Genomic DNA, 21,478 nt, shown 5'->3' on the forward strand with positions numbered 1-21,478 from the left:
AGCTGGGTTCGGGACCAGACTATCCTACCCCGTGGGTGGTCTGCTTCTCTTACCTATGCCCACCACGCTGCAGCTCCGCCTTCTCGGGGCTGATCTCCCGGAGAAATTCCTACTTGACTATCCTTGCACCTACCGCTCTGCGGTTCACCTGGTGCCTCTCTCTTCAGGGACGCACTCCAAGAACCAACTACAGCCTACCACCCTGCAGGGTTATCTCCTGGTCCCTGGGGCCTCTCCACCACTATGCCGGTACCTCACTTCCTGACAGTGTGGACCTGTGGTGCTCCTCCCCACAGGCTGTAACAACTCGCACCTTGGTCCACATACCCACAAACCATAACACATGGCCTAAAAATATGGGATATAAAGCTTGGGAACCACATTTCTATCACAAAGTTTTCTTATAGACCATCATAGAGTTAAATGGAGATAATACTCAAAACGAGGGGTGTGATTCTTACAGACTAGCATGGCTCAGTGAGCTAACATCTATATACTATTGCTTAGGGATGTGAATCGTGTCCTCGATCGTCTTAACGATCGATTTCGGCTGGGAGGGGGAGGGAATCGTATTGTTGCCGTTTGGGGGGGTAAAATATCGTGAAAAATCGTGAAAAATCGAAAAAACGTAAAATCGCAAAACCGGCACATTAAAACCCCCTAAAACCCACCCCCGACCCTTTAAATTAAATCCCCCACCCTCCCGAACCCCCCCCCCCCAAATGACTTAAATAACCTGCGGGTCCAGTGGCGGTCCGGAACGGCAGCGGTCCGGAACGGGCTCCTGCTACTGAATCTTGTTGTCTTCAGCCGGCGCCATTTTCCAAAATGGCGCCGAAAAATGGCGGCGGCCATAGACGAACACGATTGGACGGCAGGAGGTCCTTCCGGACCCCCGCTGGACTTTTGGCAAGTCTTGTGGGGGTCAGGAGGCGCCCCCCAAGCTGGCCAAAAGTTCCTGGAGGTCCAGCGGGGGTCAGGGAGCGATTTCCCGCCGCGAATCGTTTTCGTACGGAAAATGGCGCCGGCAGGAGATCGACTGCAGGAGGTCGTTCAGCGAGGCGCCGGAACCCTCGCTGAACAACCTCCTGCAGTCGATCTCCTGCCGGCGCCATTTTCCGTACGAAAACGATTCGCGGTGGGAAATCGCTCCCTGACCCCCGCTGGACCTCCAGGAACTTTTGGCCAGCTTGGGGGGGGCCTCCTGACCCCCACAAGACTTGCCAAAAGTCCAGCGGGGGTCCAGAAGGACCTCCTGCCGTCCAATCGTGTTCGTCTATGGCCGCCGCCATTTTTCGGCGCCATTTTGGAAAATGGCGCCGGCTGAAGACAACAAGATTCAGTAGCAGGAGCCCGTTCCGGACCGCTGCCGTTCCGGACCGCCGCTGGACCCGCAGGTTATTTAAGTCATTGGGGGGGGGTTCGGGAGGGTGGGGGATTTAATTTAAAGGGTCGGGGGTGTGTTTTAGGGGGTTTTAGTGTGCCGGCTCACGATTCTAACGATTTATAACGATAAATCGTTAGAATCTCTATTGTATTGTGTTCCATAACGGTTTAAGACGATATTAAAATTATCGGACGATAATTTTAATCGTCCTAAAACGATTCACATCCCTACTATTGCTACCCAGGATGAGCTCTTATGTAAAGATACAGCATTACTGTAATCAGTACTACTCAAGTCACGCTATCCATGTTTGATATGAAACAAAGAGTTTGGCAAAGTTCCTCATGAGAGACTTCTAGGAAAAGTAAAAAGTCATGGGATAGGTGGCGATGTCCTTTCGTGGATTGCAAACTGGCTAAAAGACAGGAAACAGAGAGTAGGATTAAATGGGCAATTTTCTCAGTGGAAGGGAGTGGACAGTGGAGTGCCTCAGGGATCTGTATTGGGACCCTTACTTTTCAATATATTTATAAATGATCTGGAAAGAAATACGACGAGTGAGATAATCAAATTTGCATATAACACAAAATTGATCAGAGTAGTTAAATCACAAGCAGATTGTGATAAATTGCAGGAAGACCTTGTGAGATTGGAAAATTGGGCATCCAAATGGCAGATGAAATTTAATGTGGATAAGTGCAAGGTGATGCATATAGGGAAAAATAACCCATGCTATAATTACACAATGTTGGGTTCCATATTAGGTGCTACAACCCAAGAAAGAGATCTAGGTGTCATAGTGGATAACACATTGAAATCGTCGGTACAGTGTGCTGCAGCAGTCAAAAAAGCAAACAGAATGTTGGGAATTATTAGAAAGGGAATGGTGAATAAAACGGAAAATGTCATAATGCATCTGTATCGCTCCATGGTGAGACCGCACCTTGAATACTGTGTACAATTCTGGTCACCGCATCTCAAAAAATGTATAATTGCGATGGAGAAGGTACAGAGAAGGGCTACCAAAATGATAAGGGGAATGGAACAACTCCCCTATGAGGAAAGACTAAAGAGGTTAGGACTTTTCAGCTTGGAGAAGAGATGACTGAGGGGGGATATGATAGAGTTGTTTAAAATCATGAGAGGTCTAGAATGGGTAGATGTGAATTGGTTATTTACTCTTTCGGATAGTAGAAAGACTAGGGGGCACTCCATGAAGTTAGCATGGGGCACATTTAAAACTAATCGGAGAAAGTTCTTTTTCACTCAACGCACAATTAAACTCTGGAATTTGTTGCCAGAGGATGTGGTTAGTGCAGTTAGTATAGCTGTGTTTAAAAAAGGATTGGATAAGTTCTTGGAGGAGAAGTCAATTACCTGCTATTAAGTTCACTTAGAGAATAGCCACTGCCATTAGCAATGGTAACATGGAATAGACTTAGTTTTTGGGTACTTGCCAGGTTCTTATGGCCTGGATTGGCCACTGTTGGAAACAGGATGCTGGGCTTGATGGACCGTTGGTCTGACCCAGTATGGCATTTTCTTATGTTCTTAACAATTCAATCACATCAAAGAATGTCTTTTCTTTATTCTTAAAGAATTTTAAAAATATATGCTTTTAATAATTTCATTTCCCTGAAGACATGTATCTTAATTTAGCATCCTCAGATTCTGTCTAGCTATTGCATGTTTTATCTTGGGCAGATTTGTCCTCCTCTTTTTCAGAAATCTCTTCCACTGGTGGACTGCATTGGGTTTCTGTTTGCAGTGCTAAAGTTGAATATGTCAGTCCTCCAGCCATGCTAAAGAAAGAAAAATAAAAGACACCGTCAATGATATCTCCTTTATCACACAATATAATATTAATAACAGAAATTGTTAAAGAATTTGTGTAGCCTCTGTGAAAAGTTCACCCAAGGTTTGAAGATCTAAAATGAATGTTTCAATTAAAAAAAAAAGGTCTGTCAGCAATAAAATCACAGATTTAAGATGCATCATCAAAACTCAATAGAGTAAATACAAATGTTTTCAAAATTTCAAAACCATATTTTATTCAAAATTTAAAAATACATATTTAGGACAAAGAACTGAAATAAAATAACATTAGCAGGAAGGCTCCGCAGAATTTCAACTTGCTTATTCCTTGACATTATTGAGTTTCCTAAATTCTTTACTACAAACTATCCACAACAAATTGCAGGTTCAGAACTGTAAGGAGTAGATTTTATAAGAACTGCGCAGGCGTACTTTTTTTCACACAAACCTGCGCAAACAAGAGTACGCCGGATTTTAATAGATATGCACGTAGCCGAGTGTATCTTTTAAAATCCGGGGTCGGCACACGCAAGGGGGTGAACATTTGTGCACCTTGCACGCGCCGAGCCCTGCGCGCGCTGCCCGTTCCCTCCGAGGCCACTCCGAAATCGAAGCAGCCTCGGAGGAAATTTTTTTTTTGTTCCCCCCACTTTTTCCCTACCTAACCCACCCCCCAGCCCTAATTAAATCGCCCCCTACCTTTATTTTAAAAGTTACACGCGCGCGCGGGCCGGCTGCCAGCGCGCCATTCCTCGGCGCGGGAGCAGTTTCGGAGGCCTTGGCCATGTCCCCGGGCCAGAACCACGCCCATGGCCCCACCCCTGAAATGCCCCTGATGACGCGCCACCCCGACACGCCCCCCCCAGGAAAGCCCCGGAACTTACGCGTGTCCCGGGGCTTAGGCTCGGCACTCGCAGGGGGTGGAAGGGGCAGCTTCTCAGTGGTTACACGCATATCGGGGCGGATTTTCAGAGCCCTGCTCGCCTAAATCCGCCCAAAACCGGGCGGATTTAGGCGAGCAGGGCCCTGCGCGCCGGTGAGCCTATTTTACATAGGCCTACCGGCGTGCGCAGAGCCCCGGGACTCGCGTAAGTCCCGGGGTTCTCCGAGGGGGGCGTGTCGGGGGCGGGCCCGGTCGTCGCGGCGTTTAGGGGGCGTGTCGGCAGCGTTTTGGGGGTGGGTACGGGGGCGTGGCTATGGCCTGGGGCGGTACGGGGGCATGGCCGCGCCCTCCGTACCCGCCCCCAGGTCGTGTCCCGGCGCGCAACAGGCCCGCTGGCGCGCGGGGATTTACTTCTCCCTCCAGGAGGCGTAAATCCCCGGAGAAAGGTAAGGGGGGGGTGTAGACAGGGCCGGGCGGGTGGGTTAGGTAGAGGAAGGGAGGGGACGGTGAGGGGAGGGCGTTAGAGGATTCCCTCCAAGGCCGCTCCGATTTCGGAGCGGCCTTGGAGGGAACGGGGGTAGGCTGCGCGGCTCGGCGCGCGCCGGCTATACAGAATTCATAGCCTTGCGCGCGCCGATCCAGGATTTTAGTGGATACGCGCGGCTCCGCGCGTATCTACTAAAATCCAGCGTACTTTTGCTTGCGCCTGATGCGCCAGCAAAAGTACGCCTATTCGCGTTTTTTTAAAATCTACCCCATCTTATGCACGTACCCCTTTGAAAATCTGCCCCTAGGAGCTTTTCCATACACCTATTTTTAATCGATAATATATATTGTTACACCATCAAAGATATATATAAAGAAACACTTGACTCATGCAATAAAAACAGCAGCACAGAAAAACATAAGAAAATAACAAAATACAAATCTAATAGCCCACAATTAAAGGAGGACAGGAGGAAACAGAAAATTAAAAAACAAAAGATTCTCAACACTGGGTTGTAACTCATCAAAAATAAAAAGGTAAAACCTCTTGCAGGAAAAACATACCATCATTGTAGAGCACTATAAATCCCCATACTAGATTTACATATACATGTATTCAGAAATTGTGAATCGCCTAACTCTAAAAGCCCTAGGTGATGTGTAAGACATTCATAAAACAAAATAAAAATTGACATCAGCCAATCAGCTTTCACTTTTGGTCTAAGCCCTGCTCTTGCCCCACCCACTCCTGCCCATAACTCTAACCATGCCCCTCCCACTCCCATAGAAGTAGGGGGTGAGGCTCTGCCCATGACCTGCCCCAAACTATATCCCCATCCTGCCCCAAACCATTCCCATAACTCCACCCATGCCCCTCTCACTCCATGGAAGTAAATGGAGTAGCCCCTCCCATGCTTCACCCAAAGTTATGCCCCCTCCCACCCCACAACATGCCCCAGCCCCAAAACCACACCCCTATGATGTCACCATAAATGACCACTGACCACCTTTTGATGACATCACCGGAAGTCCAACCCAACCCCACCCCCAAATTTACACTCCCTACAACATAATCAGAAATGGCCCAGTTGCATTTGATGACAACAGAATTAATGAACCTTCTCCGCTTTTTTACCTCACTGGAAGTCCAAACATCAGCTATCAGGGTGGTGAAAAAGCCAGAAACAAAACTTCATGATCCTAGATTTAAAAGTTACTTGCTGTGACATAGCAGGAAACTCTCTCTCATTCTGTCCACAGTGAAAGGGAGAATTCCCCCTTCCCTCCTCACCACAGATGGCTATAGTGTAAATGCAAATGCACAATGACCTTGCCTATCTGGCATTCAGTGAAAAGGAAAATTGGTTCTTACCTGCTAATTTTCATTCCTGCATACCAAAGATCAGTCCAGACAAGTGTGTTTTATGCATCCCTACCAGTAGATGGAGGCAGAGAGCAAACCTTAAGGCACTGCTACATAACAGAGTGCTACCTGCAGTCCCTCATTATTAAACTGTACCCAAGCTAAAAGGTAGACCCCATTCCCCCCTCTTTTAAGGCAAACAGGAAACAATCTAAACACAGGGTTGGAATCCCCTGAACTAGAAAGCCAAACATTGCAATGGCCTGCTAACCGCTTACTCAGAAAATGAAATGCAACTTTATAATTGTGTGAAAACGAAAAGCAGCTGATGTACAATGGCAATCTTTCACCAGGAAATTCCGTCTTTCGGCAGCAAAAGCAGGTCAGGTCTCTGGACTGAGATGTGGTATTACAGGAATGAAAATTATCAGGTAAGAACCAATTTTCCTTTCCTGAACATACCCAGATCAGTCCAGATAAATGGGATCTACCCAAGAACCCCTATACCGGGCACGCACCTGAAAGACCCACTGTTAACACACGCTCACCAAAAGATGCCTCTTCCTGCATTCAAACATCCAAACGGTACTGCTTGGTGAAAGTATGCAACGAAGACCACACCGTGGCCCTACATATCTTCTGAGGAGACACCAACTGACACTCCACCCAGGAGGCTGCTTGTGCCTGAGTCGAGTGCACCTTGAGGCCCGTTGGGATTTCGCGACCCTTACAGATATAGGCTGAACAAATGATCTTCTTTAGCCATCTAGAAATCATATCCTTAGAGGCTTTCTTCACTTTTTTTGCTCCACCAAACAACACAAACAGGTGATCTGAACTCTGAAAGCTATTATTGACTTTCAAATAATGCAACAGTGTGCAATGCACATCCAGGAGATGCAGATCCCTATACTGAGGAGACCCGTGAGACCATTCCAGAAAGGCCGGCAGCTCAACAGTCTGATTCACATGAAAAGAAGACACCACTTGCGGCAAAAAGGGAAGAACCGTACGTAAGGTCACTCTGTCCTCTGCAATATGCAGAAATGGATCTCAAGAATAAAATACCTGAAGCTCGTAAATCCACCTGGCTGAACAAATAGCCACCTGGAAACCACCTTCAACTTCAAGTCCTTCATGGAGGTCCGTCTAAAGGCTCAAAGGGTGCATTACAGAAAACCCGCAAAACTAAGTTGAGGTTCCAATTCAGGCATACCTTCCAAACCGGAGGTCGCAAGTGCTTAACCCCCCTTCAAAAAATACACGACATTGGGATGAGTGGCCAAAGACCTTCCCCGGAATTTGGCTCAAAGACAACCTAAAGCCAACATCTGAACGCAAAGTGTACTACAGGCTAAACCTTTGGACAAACCCTGTTGAAGAAAAGACAAAATGTGAGACCCACCCCCACCAACTACGGTTCCAGATTTTGCTGCAGATACCAGGACTCAAAAACCTTCCAAACCCTACCATACGCCAAGGATGAAGAAGATCTCCTAGCCTGCAGCATAGTGGAGGTCACTGCTTCAGAATAGCTCTTCAGGCACAAGCTCCACCTTTCAAAAGCCAAGCCGTGAGACATAAGTGATCCTCCCAATCCAAAGATACACCAGATCTATGAACCATGGATGTCGAGGCCACTCTGGCACCACTAGCACCATGCTCCCTGGATGCGACTCTATGTGCCACAACACTTGGCTGATGAGTGGCCATGGAGGAAACACATACAGAAGAATCCCGGTTGGCCACAGGCACACCAGAGCATCTAGTCCTACCAACCCAGGCTCCCTTGGGTGATTGAAGAATAATACAGTCTTTACATTGGCTTGCATTGCCATGAGGTTCAACTGAGGAAAACTCCACCTGGCACAAATGTGATTCCAGCCTTTTGGGGATAGTTCCACTCCCTGGGATCTAGCTGTCATCTGCTGAGGAAATACAGCTGCACATTGTCAGCTTCCGCAATGTGTGATGCCGCAAACCCCTCAAGATGACGTTCCACCCACACAAGCAAAAGCTGAGTCTCCCGAGCAACAGCGCAACTCTTTGTCCCTCCTTGGCGCCACTATAGTCACATTGTCCAAAAACATTTGCACCATTCATTCCTGGACCACCGGCAAGAATGCCTCCAGGGCTCTGCGTACAGCCTTCATCTCCAGATAACTGAGCTACCAGGATGCTTCTATTGTTGACCAAAGACCCTGGCCAGACCAACCCAAGTACATCCAGCCCCAGCCCTTGAGGTTGGCATCTGTGGTCACAAACACCCTGACCGGGGCCTCCAGGTCCACTCCTTTCTCCAGGTTGCTCCTCGATAGCCACTACAAAATACTGGATCTGAATTCTCCTTGCAGCGGCAACGGCAGATGATACTCTTCCAACAATGGATTCCATCTGGACAACAGCGCTCTTTGTAAGGGACACATGTGAGCAAAGGCCCATGGAACCAAATTCAATGTTGAGGTACTGGAGCCCAGTACTTGTAAGTAGTCCCACCATGGAGCCCAATATCTGTAAGCAGTCCCAGACCTTTGGCACTGACAGACTCAAGAGCCATGTCACCTGCGCTTGCAACTTTGTCAACCTGTCTGCCGTCAGGAAGACTCTGCCCTGTTGGGTATTGAAGCGGGCACCTAGATACTCCAATGACTGGGACGGAACCAGGTGACTCTTCGCCACATTGATCACCCACCCCAGAGAACTGAGGCTGTTCATCACTCACTGCACTGAACGACCGCACTCCTCCTCCAACTTTGCCCAAATAAGCTAATCATTGAGATATGGATGTACCAGAATCTCTTCCTGTCTCAGGGCTGCCACCTCGACCAACATCACTTTTGTGAAGGTTCAGGCAGCCATAGCCAACCCGAAGGGAAGAGCCCGAAACTGGAAGTGTTGTCCCAGCACCATGAATCGAAGAAACTTCTGATGGTCTTTCCGAATGGGAATATGAAGATAGGCTTTGGTCAGATCCAGGGACATGAGGAATTCTCCTTTGTGGACCACTGCTATTACATAAGCAGTGCCTCCATCTGGAAACGTGGTACCCGCAAGGCTACATTTACCTTTTGCAAATCCAAAATGGGATGGAAAGTGCCCTCCTTCTTTGGCACCACGAAATAAATGGAGTACCTCCCCCGTCCCTGTTCGCTCAGTGGAACTGGAGTGATAGCCTCTAAACTGAGCAACCTTTGAAGAGTCTGCTCTACTGCACCTCTTTTGCTGTGAGACAAGCAGTGGGACTCCAGAAAGGCCTCCCTGATCAGGTGCGAAAATTCTAAGTCGTAACCTTCTTTTACAACCTCCAGTACCCAGCAGTCCACAGTGATCTTGGACAACTCCTCGTAAAAACAGGACAACCTGCTCCCTACCGCTTCCAGCGAGGAGTGGACGGGCCTAGCTTCATTGCGGGGCCTTACCTCCTCTGGTCCCCTGACCGGAACTGCCTCTGGAAGACCTGATGGTGCCCTGAAAGGGCTGCTGCCATCCTGATGACTGCATCAATCTCGAGGTTGTAGTCCCTTTCCGGGACGAAACCTCCTTGAATCCCAAAACCAGGACCGGGGTGGAAAAACCTTCTTAGAACTCTTCTTATCCTTGGCCAGCCTGTTTCCTTTAGATTCCCTGAGGGTTTTCAGCAGGGAATCCAAAGGAAACAGTTCCTCCCTGATCCAGTTCCTCCCTGAACAGTAGTTTCCCCTTAAAAGGGAGATTGCACAGCTAGGGCTTGGATGACATGTCCGCCAACCAATTGCATAACCAAAGACGCCAGCATGCAATCACTGCCGAGACCATACTCCTGGTGGAGATACGCACCAAATCCTACAGCACATCAGCCACATATGCCACACCAGCCTCCAGTCAAGCTGACTGAACGGATCTGATTGTCCTGCTAGACGCCTGCTCCTGCGCCTTCTGAATCCAGTATAAGCAGGCCTGCTGCATCATGCTGGCACACACCGATGCTCGAAGGCTTAAAACAGACACCTCAAACATGTGCTTCAGCAATATCCCGCAACTGGGATTGTGGTCTTTTTTTGTCACTGCCAAGACCGCCGCATCTAATTTAGGCATCTTTAGGTGATTCAAATGTTCCTCCATCCAAAGATAAAGATTCACCATAGCTCTACTGACCTTTAAGCCTGCCTCCAGGAAATCCCACTCCCAGCTGATCAGCTTCTGTATCTTCTTAGGCAATGGAAAGGCCATAGGCGGAACCCGCAGTCCATCCAGAACCGGATTCACACCTTCATTATCTGACTCCTCCTGAGTACGCTTACACCCCAATTCCTCCAACACCTGAGAAATGACCACCCAAGGGTCATCCACCTCAGGTATGGTCTCATCAAGATCTGGATCATCATTATTTATATCAGGATCAGGAATCTGACCCTCCTCTGACTCCCCATCCGTGTCCTCCCCCTGCGGTGACACAGGATCCGGCATCTCCTCCGCGTCATCCAGGTCCCTGGAACCTTCATCTGCTCTGGCATGGCGCAGCCCCGGGTGCTTCATCAAATCCCAAGAACCACCAGTCGATGCCACCTTTGACCTCCTGGGCGAGATGAAATGATGCACTTCTTTTGACTCCTGTCCCCTTCATAGCCAGGAAGGCTCTGTTGAGTAGCAGGACGAATTCCGGGGAGAACACCTCTGGATCATCTGTCCCCTGTGGGAGGAGGCTGTCCCCTGAATACTCCCTCCTCAAGGCCCTCCTCAGCCTCCTCCACTGCAGAAGAAAGAGGAGAAGGAGAATCACTGGCGCTCCAGCCCAGAACAGCCCCCTGACCAAATCCTCCGCATGCCCGGCTGAAGAGGAGGGTCCCCCCTGCACTACCGGCGCAGGTCCCTAACCGCAGGCAACCTTCCTAGACTTTGACACCCCCCCATGGAGGATCCTTCCGCTCCTGAAGCACAGCCTGCATGTAGCCATATGTGGTTTCACCGCCATGGCGCCACATGGTCGCTCCGTCGCGTGGCTGAAAACGTGCAAGTGGTGCCAAAAATCAAGACGCACGGCCCAAGTTTCCCCATCGGGGAAAAAAAACAACTCACAGCACTTACATTCTCCTCCTCCTGCAGTCCTCAACAGCTCTTGCCGTCCAACCACCCCATTTACTGCGCTGCCGACCAAATCTCCTGGCTGATGTGCACCCTTGATACTCTCTTTACTTTTTTCTTTTTTTTTTTTAAACAAATTTAAACAAATGTAAGCAGAAGAACAAAACGGGTACTTCCCTTTACTGAGTGGCTGGCAGGAGAAGACTAAGAGAGAGCCAGTCCCCTGGCTATCAAAGTCTCTGGCACCTCGGGCTAACACAGTCAGGGGTATCCAACCCCACGTTCGCCCGGCTCCACTCAAGGGATGACCCACAAAGGAACCTAACACTTTGAGAAGCTGCTCCAACTTCTAAATTCCAAACTCCAACTTTCAATCAAGGCTGCAGGTTTTTGCACCTCTACCATCTGCTAGAGGCAGAAAAATACTGAGGGACTGCAGGTGGCACTCTCCATTATGTAGCAGTGTCTCAAAGTTTTGTTCTCTGCTTCCATCTGCTGGTAGGGATGCATAAAACCCACTTGTCTGGACTGATCTGGGTATGTTCAGGAATGTGAGCAGATCCTTTTTTGTAGTATACAAAAAGGATGATTAATGGCAGGATGTGTGGGGGATGGGGGCTAGAAATTCAAGACACCTAAAAGTGAATAAAACAAGGCTCAAGTTTTTTTTTGTTTTTTGTTTTTGTTTTTTTAAATATAGACCACTGTGTTTACAACCATACACAACAAACCATGTACGAACAGCTATTAAATAAAATATATTATGACCTAAGCATATTAGGAAGTTTTGGTGGGGTTAATCCTCTTTTTCAGGCTGCTAAAACATGCAATGAAACAGGGAAAAGAAAATAAGTAACTGAATGGCTTACAGAGCAAGAAGCTTATTCTTTACACAAACCTGCTAGCACATATTTTAAAAGAAATAAAGCCATCTTGTCAAATAGGGATGCACAACAGCAGGCTGATCTGGTCGACATGTCTGCTTTGTCTGGTTATAACAGCAGCTACAAATACATCTTGACAATGATAGATGTCTTGTCAAAATATGCATGAGTTGTGAGCCTAAAAGCAAAGACAAGCTGTGAAGTGGCCAAGGCATTTGAAAATATATTTAATGGCGCAAGTATTCCCAACAAAATACAAACAGACAAGGGTAAAGAGTGTTTATGTAGTTCTGTGAAGAATTAGTTAAAATACAGAGATAATCATCATTTTGTGACCAACAATGATGTTAAGGCAGTAGTTGTGGAGAGGTTTAACAGGATCTTAAAATCCAAAACATGGCAATACTTTACATCGCACAATACTTTTTCATATGAAAATGTACTGCAGGCTTTTGTGCATAGATATAACCACAGCTTTAACAGAACAATACAGCCAGGCCCATCGATGTAACAGCCTCAGACTCTCTGCAGGTCTAGAAGGTAATCTATGGCGATAACAACAAATATGAACCTGATAAGCTCTTTTTTTAAAAGGGGGATCATGTTAGACTGTGAAACACAAAAGGGAAATTTGAAAAATGTTATGAACAAACATGGACCAATGAGTTATTTATAATAACAGATGTTTTAAACAGGTGACAGAAAACAGTGTACAAGATACAAGATTTTGATGAGAAAGTCATTCAGAGTTCTTTTTATCCTGAAGAATTACTGAAAGTCAACCCTCGACAGTTCTAAAAATAAAAGGGAGAGGTAGGAACAAATATTATTTTGTGAAATGGTGGGGGTGGCCTGAAACATTTAGCAGTTAGATAAAAACATCAGAGATTCAAGACATTTGATTTCAAAAAGGCCTTGTATCATAAAAAAGAAAAAAATGAATGAAGGAGGATTTTACATTTTACTACCTAGTAATGCTTCTGTGAGGATATTTCCACAAAATACCAGCTCTAATTTCACGATACAATGAGCTAGGCCGTTGGACTTATAGGGACCGAGGGAAGTAGGGCTGGTGGAAATACAGTACCCACACACATGGGCTAATAGTAAAGAAGATCATAAGAACATTTTCACCTCTGGGGGAGAAAGCGTGAAGCGCCATTTTGTTGTACAAAGAGGACATTATGCAACCATTCAAAGTTTAGTGAACCAAATAAACCATGACATTGATAGTCCCTTTAAGCTCATACCACTGTGAATCAAGTATAACCTCAATACCCAAAGAATAAAATTAAAATCAGAGGACAACACAGAATTTCCACAGAAGGTGATTTAGCAACCATTTTGGGGCTACAAGCTACAATGAATACTCAACGCTCACTATTTCCAATAGATATCACATGTGGATTTAATACCCTGTACTGTACACAGATATTGTACAGTACTAACTGGTGGGAGACCATTTTGTGCAGCTACTTTGCTGTGTTCCAGCTAAGGGGGTTAAGGACGAGTTTATCATCTTCAGTTATGATAAGCCTCATTATGTCCCTATGAACAAGCAGCACATTGACACCATCACATTTGAAATCAAGACAGACCAGAGCCAAGATATCTCATTTTGTTATGGGAAGGTGATCCTTAAGCTACACCTGAGACCCCAGAAAGCTGTTTTTTTAAAATAGCTGTGGTTATAGACTATGGTGACCCCAGTGCATACAGAACTTATTATGCAGCATGGGCCAGGCACAGACTTTTGGAGTATCATGGGGCTCAGAACATGTATAGTGTGGGGATCGGAGGTGAGCTTTGTAGTCTGTTAGAAAAGCAATATTGCTTTTGAGAAGGGATTTTGAGATTGTTAAACCACATGTGAAAAATGAGGCAAAAAAACAACATTGTCAAAGGATGTTATGGGCTGTGTCACAACAGTCGTTCTAAATAAAATGAATGGCAACACAGCGCAGAAAGGGTCAGGACTAGTGGTGATTGGAAGAGCTGTTAAAAGAAAGGGAACCAGTCAACAGGGGCCTCCTGAACCTTTTAAAAGAAAGAAGCCCAAATGTGGCAAGTCTCAGAAGCCTAACCGAACGTCTAAGAAGAGAGGCCTCTCCACCAGGAAGCAAGATATATTCTAAAGCAATATGGCATTTGTATACCAGGGTTCTGAAGAATGCTTGAAATTGGATATGGATCCGTTTCAACTAGCCCCCACTCAAACCAGCATCAAAAATGTATTTAGGTGGAAATTCCACCATTACCTGCCCTGTCAGAAACGTGCATGCGTGGACCCTTAGGCCGAGGTGAGGTTGGCACAACTTGCAGGGAGGAGCCCTGCAGGTCTCCTACCATCAGCAGTTGGAGCTGGCTGAAGCAGAGGCCCAACAGGAGCTTCACCAATATCAGCTCTCGTTCCCCGGAGCCAGCTGGATTTAGGCATGGGCCTCTGTGGAGAGGAAGATCAGTCAGTCGGATAGAAGATGTTGCAGGCCAACACAATGGAAGAAAGCAGAGTTGGAGTCTAGCAGAGGTCAGGGCAGGCAGCAGGCGAACAAGGACAGGCTCTGGCAGAGGACAGAGGCAGGTGGAGTTCGCTCAAGCAGAAATCAGTGGCAGACGGAGGTCAAGCAGCACAAGGTTTGATCAAAAGTCATGAAGAATGAAGAGACTCTAACTTATCCAGGTATATTCAGCAGCGATGATACCACCACCACTTCACCCATTCCTTCTCTAAGCCATTGAGACCATCCTAGGTCTTCACCCTGAATTCTCACCAAATCACCCGGATCTCCCATTTACCAATACTAGATAATAGACAAGTCAGATATCAATTACACATGATAATAAGCAGGTGTACAATTATGCAAATAAGTTGCCAAATATAAGCGCATAAGTCTCATAAAGTATAAATTTGCAAATGTACTTGACCCCCCCCCCCCAGAATGCCACTAGATTGCCCCTTCTTTGCGCACGTAAATATGTGTGCAAGTCTAAAAATATATATGCAGTTTTCATTTTTATAAAATAGTATTCTAACAAATTATCTAATTCCACATGAGTTTTTTAATAAATCTAATGTGACATGTATCAGTAAATACTTAATATTATCGTTATGTGGAACGTCCATGCACTGCTTATCCATCAATGACCAACCGGCGATGATCCCCTGGGGAAGAAGGCTTGACCTTCAAAACCCTTTTTGAGTTGGGCATTGATAAACGGGCAGTGCATGGCACATCAGTCAGAGTGGAAAGACTAAAGAACTTCCCATAGTTAAAATCATGAGTTTGAGGTTTGTAAGATAAGTAAAATAAATTGATTTTGGACATTTTTAATTGCTTTTAAAAAGATTGACAAAAAAGGTTGGGACCTATGATTATATTACATAAGGGCTTAGCAACTAATAGGTTGTAATTTGAGTGTTGCGATGTTTCAGCTCTGAATATGATGGTCTGCATAACATGATAATATTACATGTATATTGATACATGTCACATTGGATTTAATAAAAAACTCATGTGGAATTAGGCTATTCGTTAGCATTTAGATGGTTTTCCACATAGGACATTGGTGAATTAGATTACTCTGTAAACATGTCCGAGCATAAGGATCAAATGGAATCATTAAAGCAAGCCTTCAGTTTTAGTGAGGCATACATTGAGGAGGTGCTCAAGCAAGCTTCATTATTTAAGTATGACCAGAATGACACACTACAGAGTTCTAATTTATGGCAACAATTATTGAATCACAAGAAAAATCTGATGCGGTTAGATTTGCATTCGGAGACCATGATAGATTATCTGAAATAAACAATGATACCTAGAGAATTATGCATGCAATGCAAGCCAAATATGTTTTGGGACAATGAGCATTTTGTTTCTAGGTGGATAAGCATTTTGAATAAGTGTTCACAAGATCTAATGTTGTTGTTGGTGGATCAATATAAAACTGAAACAAAACATTCAGCAGACTATTGCCTGCATTGAGGTCAACATAAATGCTCATAAAGAAAAAAGTCTGAGAATTATAGTACATTCCTGTGGCATATGGGAAAGACATTGGAACAATTAAAAAATAAGATTAAGCAATCTAAAATCAATAAATGCCACAGGGATGAAACGGACTACAAACTTAATGCAGTCTATCTACGGATGCGGCCGAGTCACAAAAAACGTTTAAAAAAATGACATTTATTTTTCAGATGATTCCAGTAGCAGCAGTGGAGATGAACTGGAACAAGGTCCATGTCCACATTTTTTAGACTGAGGCAGCAAATCTAATTGTACAAGATACAGGACACGCAGCAAGGGACATTCCAGAGGCATAGATCACATGGCATGGTTGGACGCCAATCCCCAAATGTGGGAAGGTCCGATAACACGGTCTAGAATCAGACCATTTCTTTAGTGATTAATTTGTCAGGAGTAAGTTTAATGGCAGTCAGGTCAGATGTCAGTGCTAAATAAGGGATTGGGTTTTGTTCCAACAGAAAAATATGATGGTTTTCAAGCCCGTATTGATTTTTTCAAGTGTTTTAGACTTTTACAGTTGTCTTTTTTTCATCACAAACTGCTACCCTGATCCTTCTTTAGTGAAGCCGAAATCCCGATGGATACCAGGTGGCCCTATTGTTCCCTTACTATTTACCTTTAAGGAACTGGTTTTGAGAGATATGAAGATGCTGGATATGCAATGTGAGCACTGTTGGCATAATTTATCAAGAGATGAGAAAGATGCATTATATCAACTGACTGTCAACCATGAGATTATTGTGAAGCCCACAGACAAGGGAGGGGTAGTTGTGGTGTTAAGTAGAGCATCTTATGTGACAGAAACATTGAGTCAGTTGCATGACCACAAATATACTAGACTAGATAAGGATCCCACACAAGAATTATTGGGGCAAATATATGATTTAGTAAGCACTGCGAGACAGCAAAATTATTTATCCATCAAAGAATACAGTTTTTTGTTGATAGCAATCCTGTGATTCCAGTACTGTATATGATCCCCAAAATTCACAAATCCATGCAAGCCCCACCAGGCAGACCGATTGTATCCATAAAAGGATCATTATGTTGCGATATTTGAAGAATCACATTTGTATCCTTCACAGTGGATGGATTACATTAAAGGGTGGTGGTATTATATTTCCGATGTCTTCTCGGGAGGCACAATGTCTCAATTAGAACAATTTCATGTTTGGATCAATCCATTGGATTGTCATCTTCAATTCACCATGGAGTATCATACCCAGAGGATCAGTTTTTTTAGATATTTCTATACAGATCACAGAACAACATTTCACAAGAACATGGAGCACAATCATTTTTTGTGATTCGAAAGTTTTCATCCCAGGTCACTCAGAATGAATCTGCCAGTGAGCCATTCTTACACCTAAGGAGGTTATGCTCAGATGATGCTGATTTTCTTGTGGGGTTATCTGGAGGTATCAGTGAAGAGGGCATATAAGAGGGCCCAGTTTGCAAATAGGACATTGCTTCTCAATTATTGTGCTCCTTATGAAGACACACATTTAAAATATGTTTTACAATATTCAGATAGATCACATCAGACTGCAGCTATAGTTAAGAAAACTTGGTACATTGTACAAAGTCATCCATCCTTAAAAGAATTGCCATGTTTTGCATATACAGGGGCCAGGAATATTAGGGAAATCGTGACTGGTGCAGCGATTCCTCCAGTGTACAACTCAAGAGTACATTACCTGAACAATGGTGTTGTGAGGCATGTATTCATTGGTCCCAAGTATTAGAGGGGGCTAGCTGGTTCCTTCCACAAAAGGATTAAGAGATTCGATTAAGATTCAACACCAATTGTACATCGAGGTGGGTGATTTATGTGCTAATTTGTCCATGTGAACTCATATACATTGGGCGTACAAGAAGAATGATTAAGGTCAGACTGAATGAACACAAGAGTTGCATCACCACAGAAAAAGTTTCGGCCCCTATTGCACAACACTGCATTGATTTTTCACATAGTTATTCGGATCTTAGATGGATAGTAATTGATCACATTCCTGAACATTTTCGCAGGGGCAACAAAGAAGTTAAGTTGAACAGCTGTGAGCAATCCTGGATATATAAAATAAACACTGTTCAACCTCATGGTTTGAACATGGAAATTGAATAGTTCTCTTAGATTTAAGAACTCAGTTTTTTGGCTTTTTTTAACCCATTTTTTTACCTATGTTTAACCGGTGTCATGTGTACTGACAGAGCGTGTACTGATAACATTGTTTGGTTTGAGCTGTGATATGTACCAATCTGATTGGTTTCAGATCAGTCAGAATCCCCAGGAGAGGATCACTAGTAGCCATGATGGACTGAGTTATTTACGTGACATCAGACACTGCTAGATTCATGAAGGAAGAAGGCTTGACATTCGAAACCTGGTCCGAGTTGGGAATTGATAAATGGCCAGCTCATGGAAAGCACATCAGTCATAGAGTAGAAGGACTAAAGAACTTCCCGTAGTTACGATCATGAGTTTGGAATTAGATGTGGAATTAGATTATTTGTTAGCATTTAGGCGGTTTTCCACATAAGACATTGGTGAATTATAAAATAGTATGTACATGAGTATGTTGCACATCCTGGCCGCATGGGTGCTGTGACTGGGCCTGCTCACCTCACGCTGCCATCCACTAGCTCTGGTCTTGCCACTACTGCCAGCTCCCAGCGTCCCCGACGCTCACCGAGGCTCTCTCCGTCTTCCTCCACATCGCAGGCCTCACAGCGGAGCTCCCGTCGGGGTTCTGCGTCTTCGGCCGCTTCGGCCCTGCCCCTAGGCGTGTGCGCGGCCGATGTCACTCCTTTTAAAGGACCCAGCGCAGGAAGCTCGGCTCGGCTGCCACCCGGTGACATCGCATGTCGACACCTTGTTCCAGCATTTCCTTGTTCCAGCGTCTCCGTGTGTTCCAACATCTCTGTGTGTTCCAGTGTTGTTGTGCTCTGTGTTCCTGCCTGTGTCCTTACTCAGGTAGTACCTTCTCAGACTGTTCTCAGTTACTGACCTCGGCCTGTCTGACTACTCTCTTCATTTGCTGCCTGGAACTGACCACTGCCTGCCTGACTATTCTCTTCATCTGCTGCCTGGAACTGACCCTTGCTTGCCTAGACTATGCTCGGACTGACCTTGGTATTGACCCCTGCTTTGGCTGACCACTTCTGGATGGATACTCTGGCTTTGACCCTTGTGCTTCATTCGGACACCCTCTTCTGGCTTTCCGTGACTACCAGACCATCCTGCTTGGAATCCATCCACGGCCTTCAGCCGACCAGACCCACAGGCGCTGCCTGTCTCGCCCGGAGAGCTTTCCTGAACTGTTACCTCCCTGAGGTCTCCAGAGCTTCCAGTTTGGGTCTGGTCCATCCTCTCTGCATCAGCCGTGCACCCTTGCTCGTGGTGGGCACACCCCTTTGCTACCTCTCCGGGAGACCACCTGAGGCCCACCTAAGTCCAGGAGATCTGAGTACCCAACGGTTCAACCTGCGGAAACCCCGGACTGTTATTGGCGAAGCTCCAGCTAGCCTCTGTCTCCCCATGTGCTCCGCCTCCTGGTGGCAGGTGCTCTCTGGGTCTGACCAGAGGGCCGTACTAATCCTTCACCAGGCCAAGGGTCCACCTCCAGTGCAACAGGTTGCCAAGGCCATGGACTCGGCGGAGTCTCCTGCCTTGCAGGCCATCCCTGGTCTGGTCACTTGTGTCCGAGAACAACGGATCATGGAAGCGTTGGCCTCCTCCATGGAAAAGATGTGTTCTCAATTGGAGGAATCTGCCATGGCCAACCCAAGGGCTTTTGCCCATACCTTGCCCTCACGGGCACCGCTGGCCCTTCCAGCTTCACACCCCATTTTAATGGGGATCCTCGCCTCTGCTGAGGCTTCATAAATCAATATTATATGCAGTTCTCACTGCAACCCTCACTTTTTCCCCGATGAGGCGACAAAGATCACTTTCATCCTTTCACACCTTATTATTTATTTATTTATTTATTTATTTGACATTTTTATATACCAAAGTTCATGTAGCAAAGTTACATATCACTTCGGTTTACATTATAACAATAAACAAGCATGTAAGAATGCGGTTACATTAAACAGGGGAAAAGACTTGGATTAAACAGGGTAATAAGACCAAACGTATAAATAATAATAAAATAATACGATTCTTTTGCTAGCTTGAGGAGAAGGCCCTGGCATGGGCTTCCCCACTCTGGGAGTGTTCCAATGCAATTCTTCACCAGCTCCCTCAGTTCATCTTTGTCTTCCGACACACCTTCGAGGACCCAGGTCGACAGGCAGTCGCTGGCCACCACCTACTCCACCTCCATCAAAGTTCACACTTGCTCGCTGAATATACAGTGGAGTTCAGAACTCTAGCAACTGAGTTGGGTTGGCAAGATGACTGCCTGCGGGCACTCTACCTCGAGGGACTGTCTCCTGCCCTTAAAGATGAGCTAGCCTCCCGCGAGATCCCCGTATCTCTGGAAGACCTGATCTCCCTGGTCAGTAGAATCGACTACCAACTTCGGCAACGGCATCAGGAGGGAAGAGCTCTTCGGCCTTCTGCTCTACAGCCACCCCGTTCAACAAGTCCCCGGTTGAAGGCCTTACCAGCGACTCCTCAACCTCCCAAGGAACCAATGCAGTCAACCATGGCCATCTGACTCCTTTGAAGGAGGGAGGTTGATAATAAAATCCATGGAAATGTGAAACCATGGTTTGGCTGGGACTGTTAATGGATGTAGGGAGTCCCCAAGGGCAAGAGTGGAAGGGCTTATTGCAGGGGCAATTTGGACAGGATTCAACATAGCGTTGTATGTTCTTGGAGAGTTGTGGCCACCAGTATTGTTAAGACAGTAGCTCCACAGTCTTCTAGGTGCCTAAGTGACCTGCTGATCTGGAATCATGGGCCCACTGGAACACCTTTTCCCTGAGGTGCTTAAGAACCACTGTTTTGCCTGCTGGTACCATGATCATAGTACTGGCGAGGATTTTGGCAGGGTCAATGATGTGCTGAAGAGCTTCTTGGGAGTCCAAAGCCTCAAAAGAGTAAGACAGGGCATATGCCTGTTGATTCTTCTCTGCTGGGCGGTACTCTCTCTTCTAATCCTTATTTTAATGAATTTTAATTTTAATCATGGTTTTATGTAGTTGTCTATTTTATACAACCCTGCTTTATTTACTTTTAATTTACATTTTTAAACCTGTCCTGATATCTTTTATATATAATCTGAATTATTATGTATGTGCTACTGTAAACCACCTGGATGGATTATTTTAATCTTATTTGCGGTATATAAAACATTTAAATAAATAAAATTGTTGAAGAAAAGGACCACCTCACCTGCCTGGTTCAACTTCTGGGCTTGTTGCAGGTACAGCAAGCTTTTGTGGTCAGTAACTATAGTAATGGGGTGGATGGACCCTTCCAGAAAAAGCCTCAAATCCTGTAATGTGAGTTTGACTGCAAGGCGTTCTCGGTACCCGATGATGTAATTTCTTTCATCGGGGATACATTTTTTGGAGAAAAAGAAGGCATGGAATCATTTTCCTCTTGGTACTGGGTTGAGA

At 45.7% G+C, this 21,478-nt stretch overlaps 1 protein-coding gene across 3 annotated transcripts in view; it reads right to left on the reverse strand.

The window, feature by feature from the left end:
• Positions 1 to 2,985: 2,985 nt before the first annotated feature.
• SLC35D2 (solute carrier family 35 member D2) overlaps positions 2,986 to 21,478 on the reverse strand; it is a 188,342-nt gene continuing 169,849 nt past the window's right edge. For 2 of the 3 annotated variants that reach the window (XM_029617737.1, XM_029617729.1), the window contains one exon: positions 2,986 to 3,189. In XM_029617737.1, coding sequence (XP_029473597.1) covers positions 3,063 to 3,189 — 127 coding nt within the window. In that variant the 3' untranslated portion in view covers positions 2,986 to 3,062. The remainder of the gene's footprint in view (positions 3,190 to 21,478) is intronic. The other variant, XM_029617744.1, reaches the window with a different exon arrangement.

Source organism: Rhinatrema bivittatum, chromosome 1, assembly GCF_901001135.1.
Source record: "Rhinatrema bivittatum chromosome 1, aRhiBiv1.1, whole genome shotgun sequence".
NCBI classification, from domain to species: Eukaryota; Metazoa; Chordata; class Amphibia; order Gymnophiona; family Rhinatrematidae; genus Rhinatrema; species Rhinatrema bivittatum.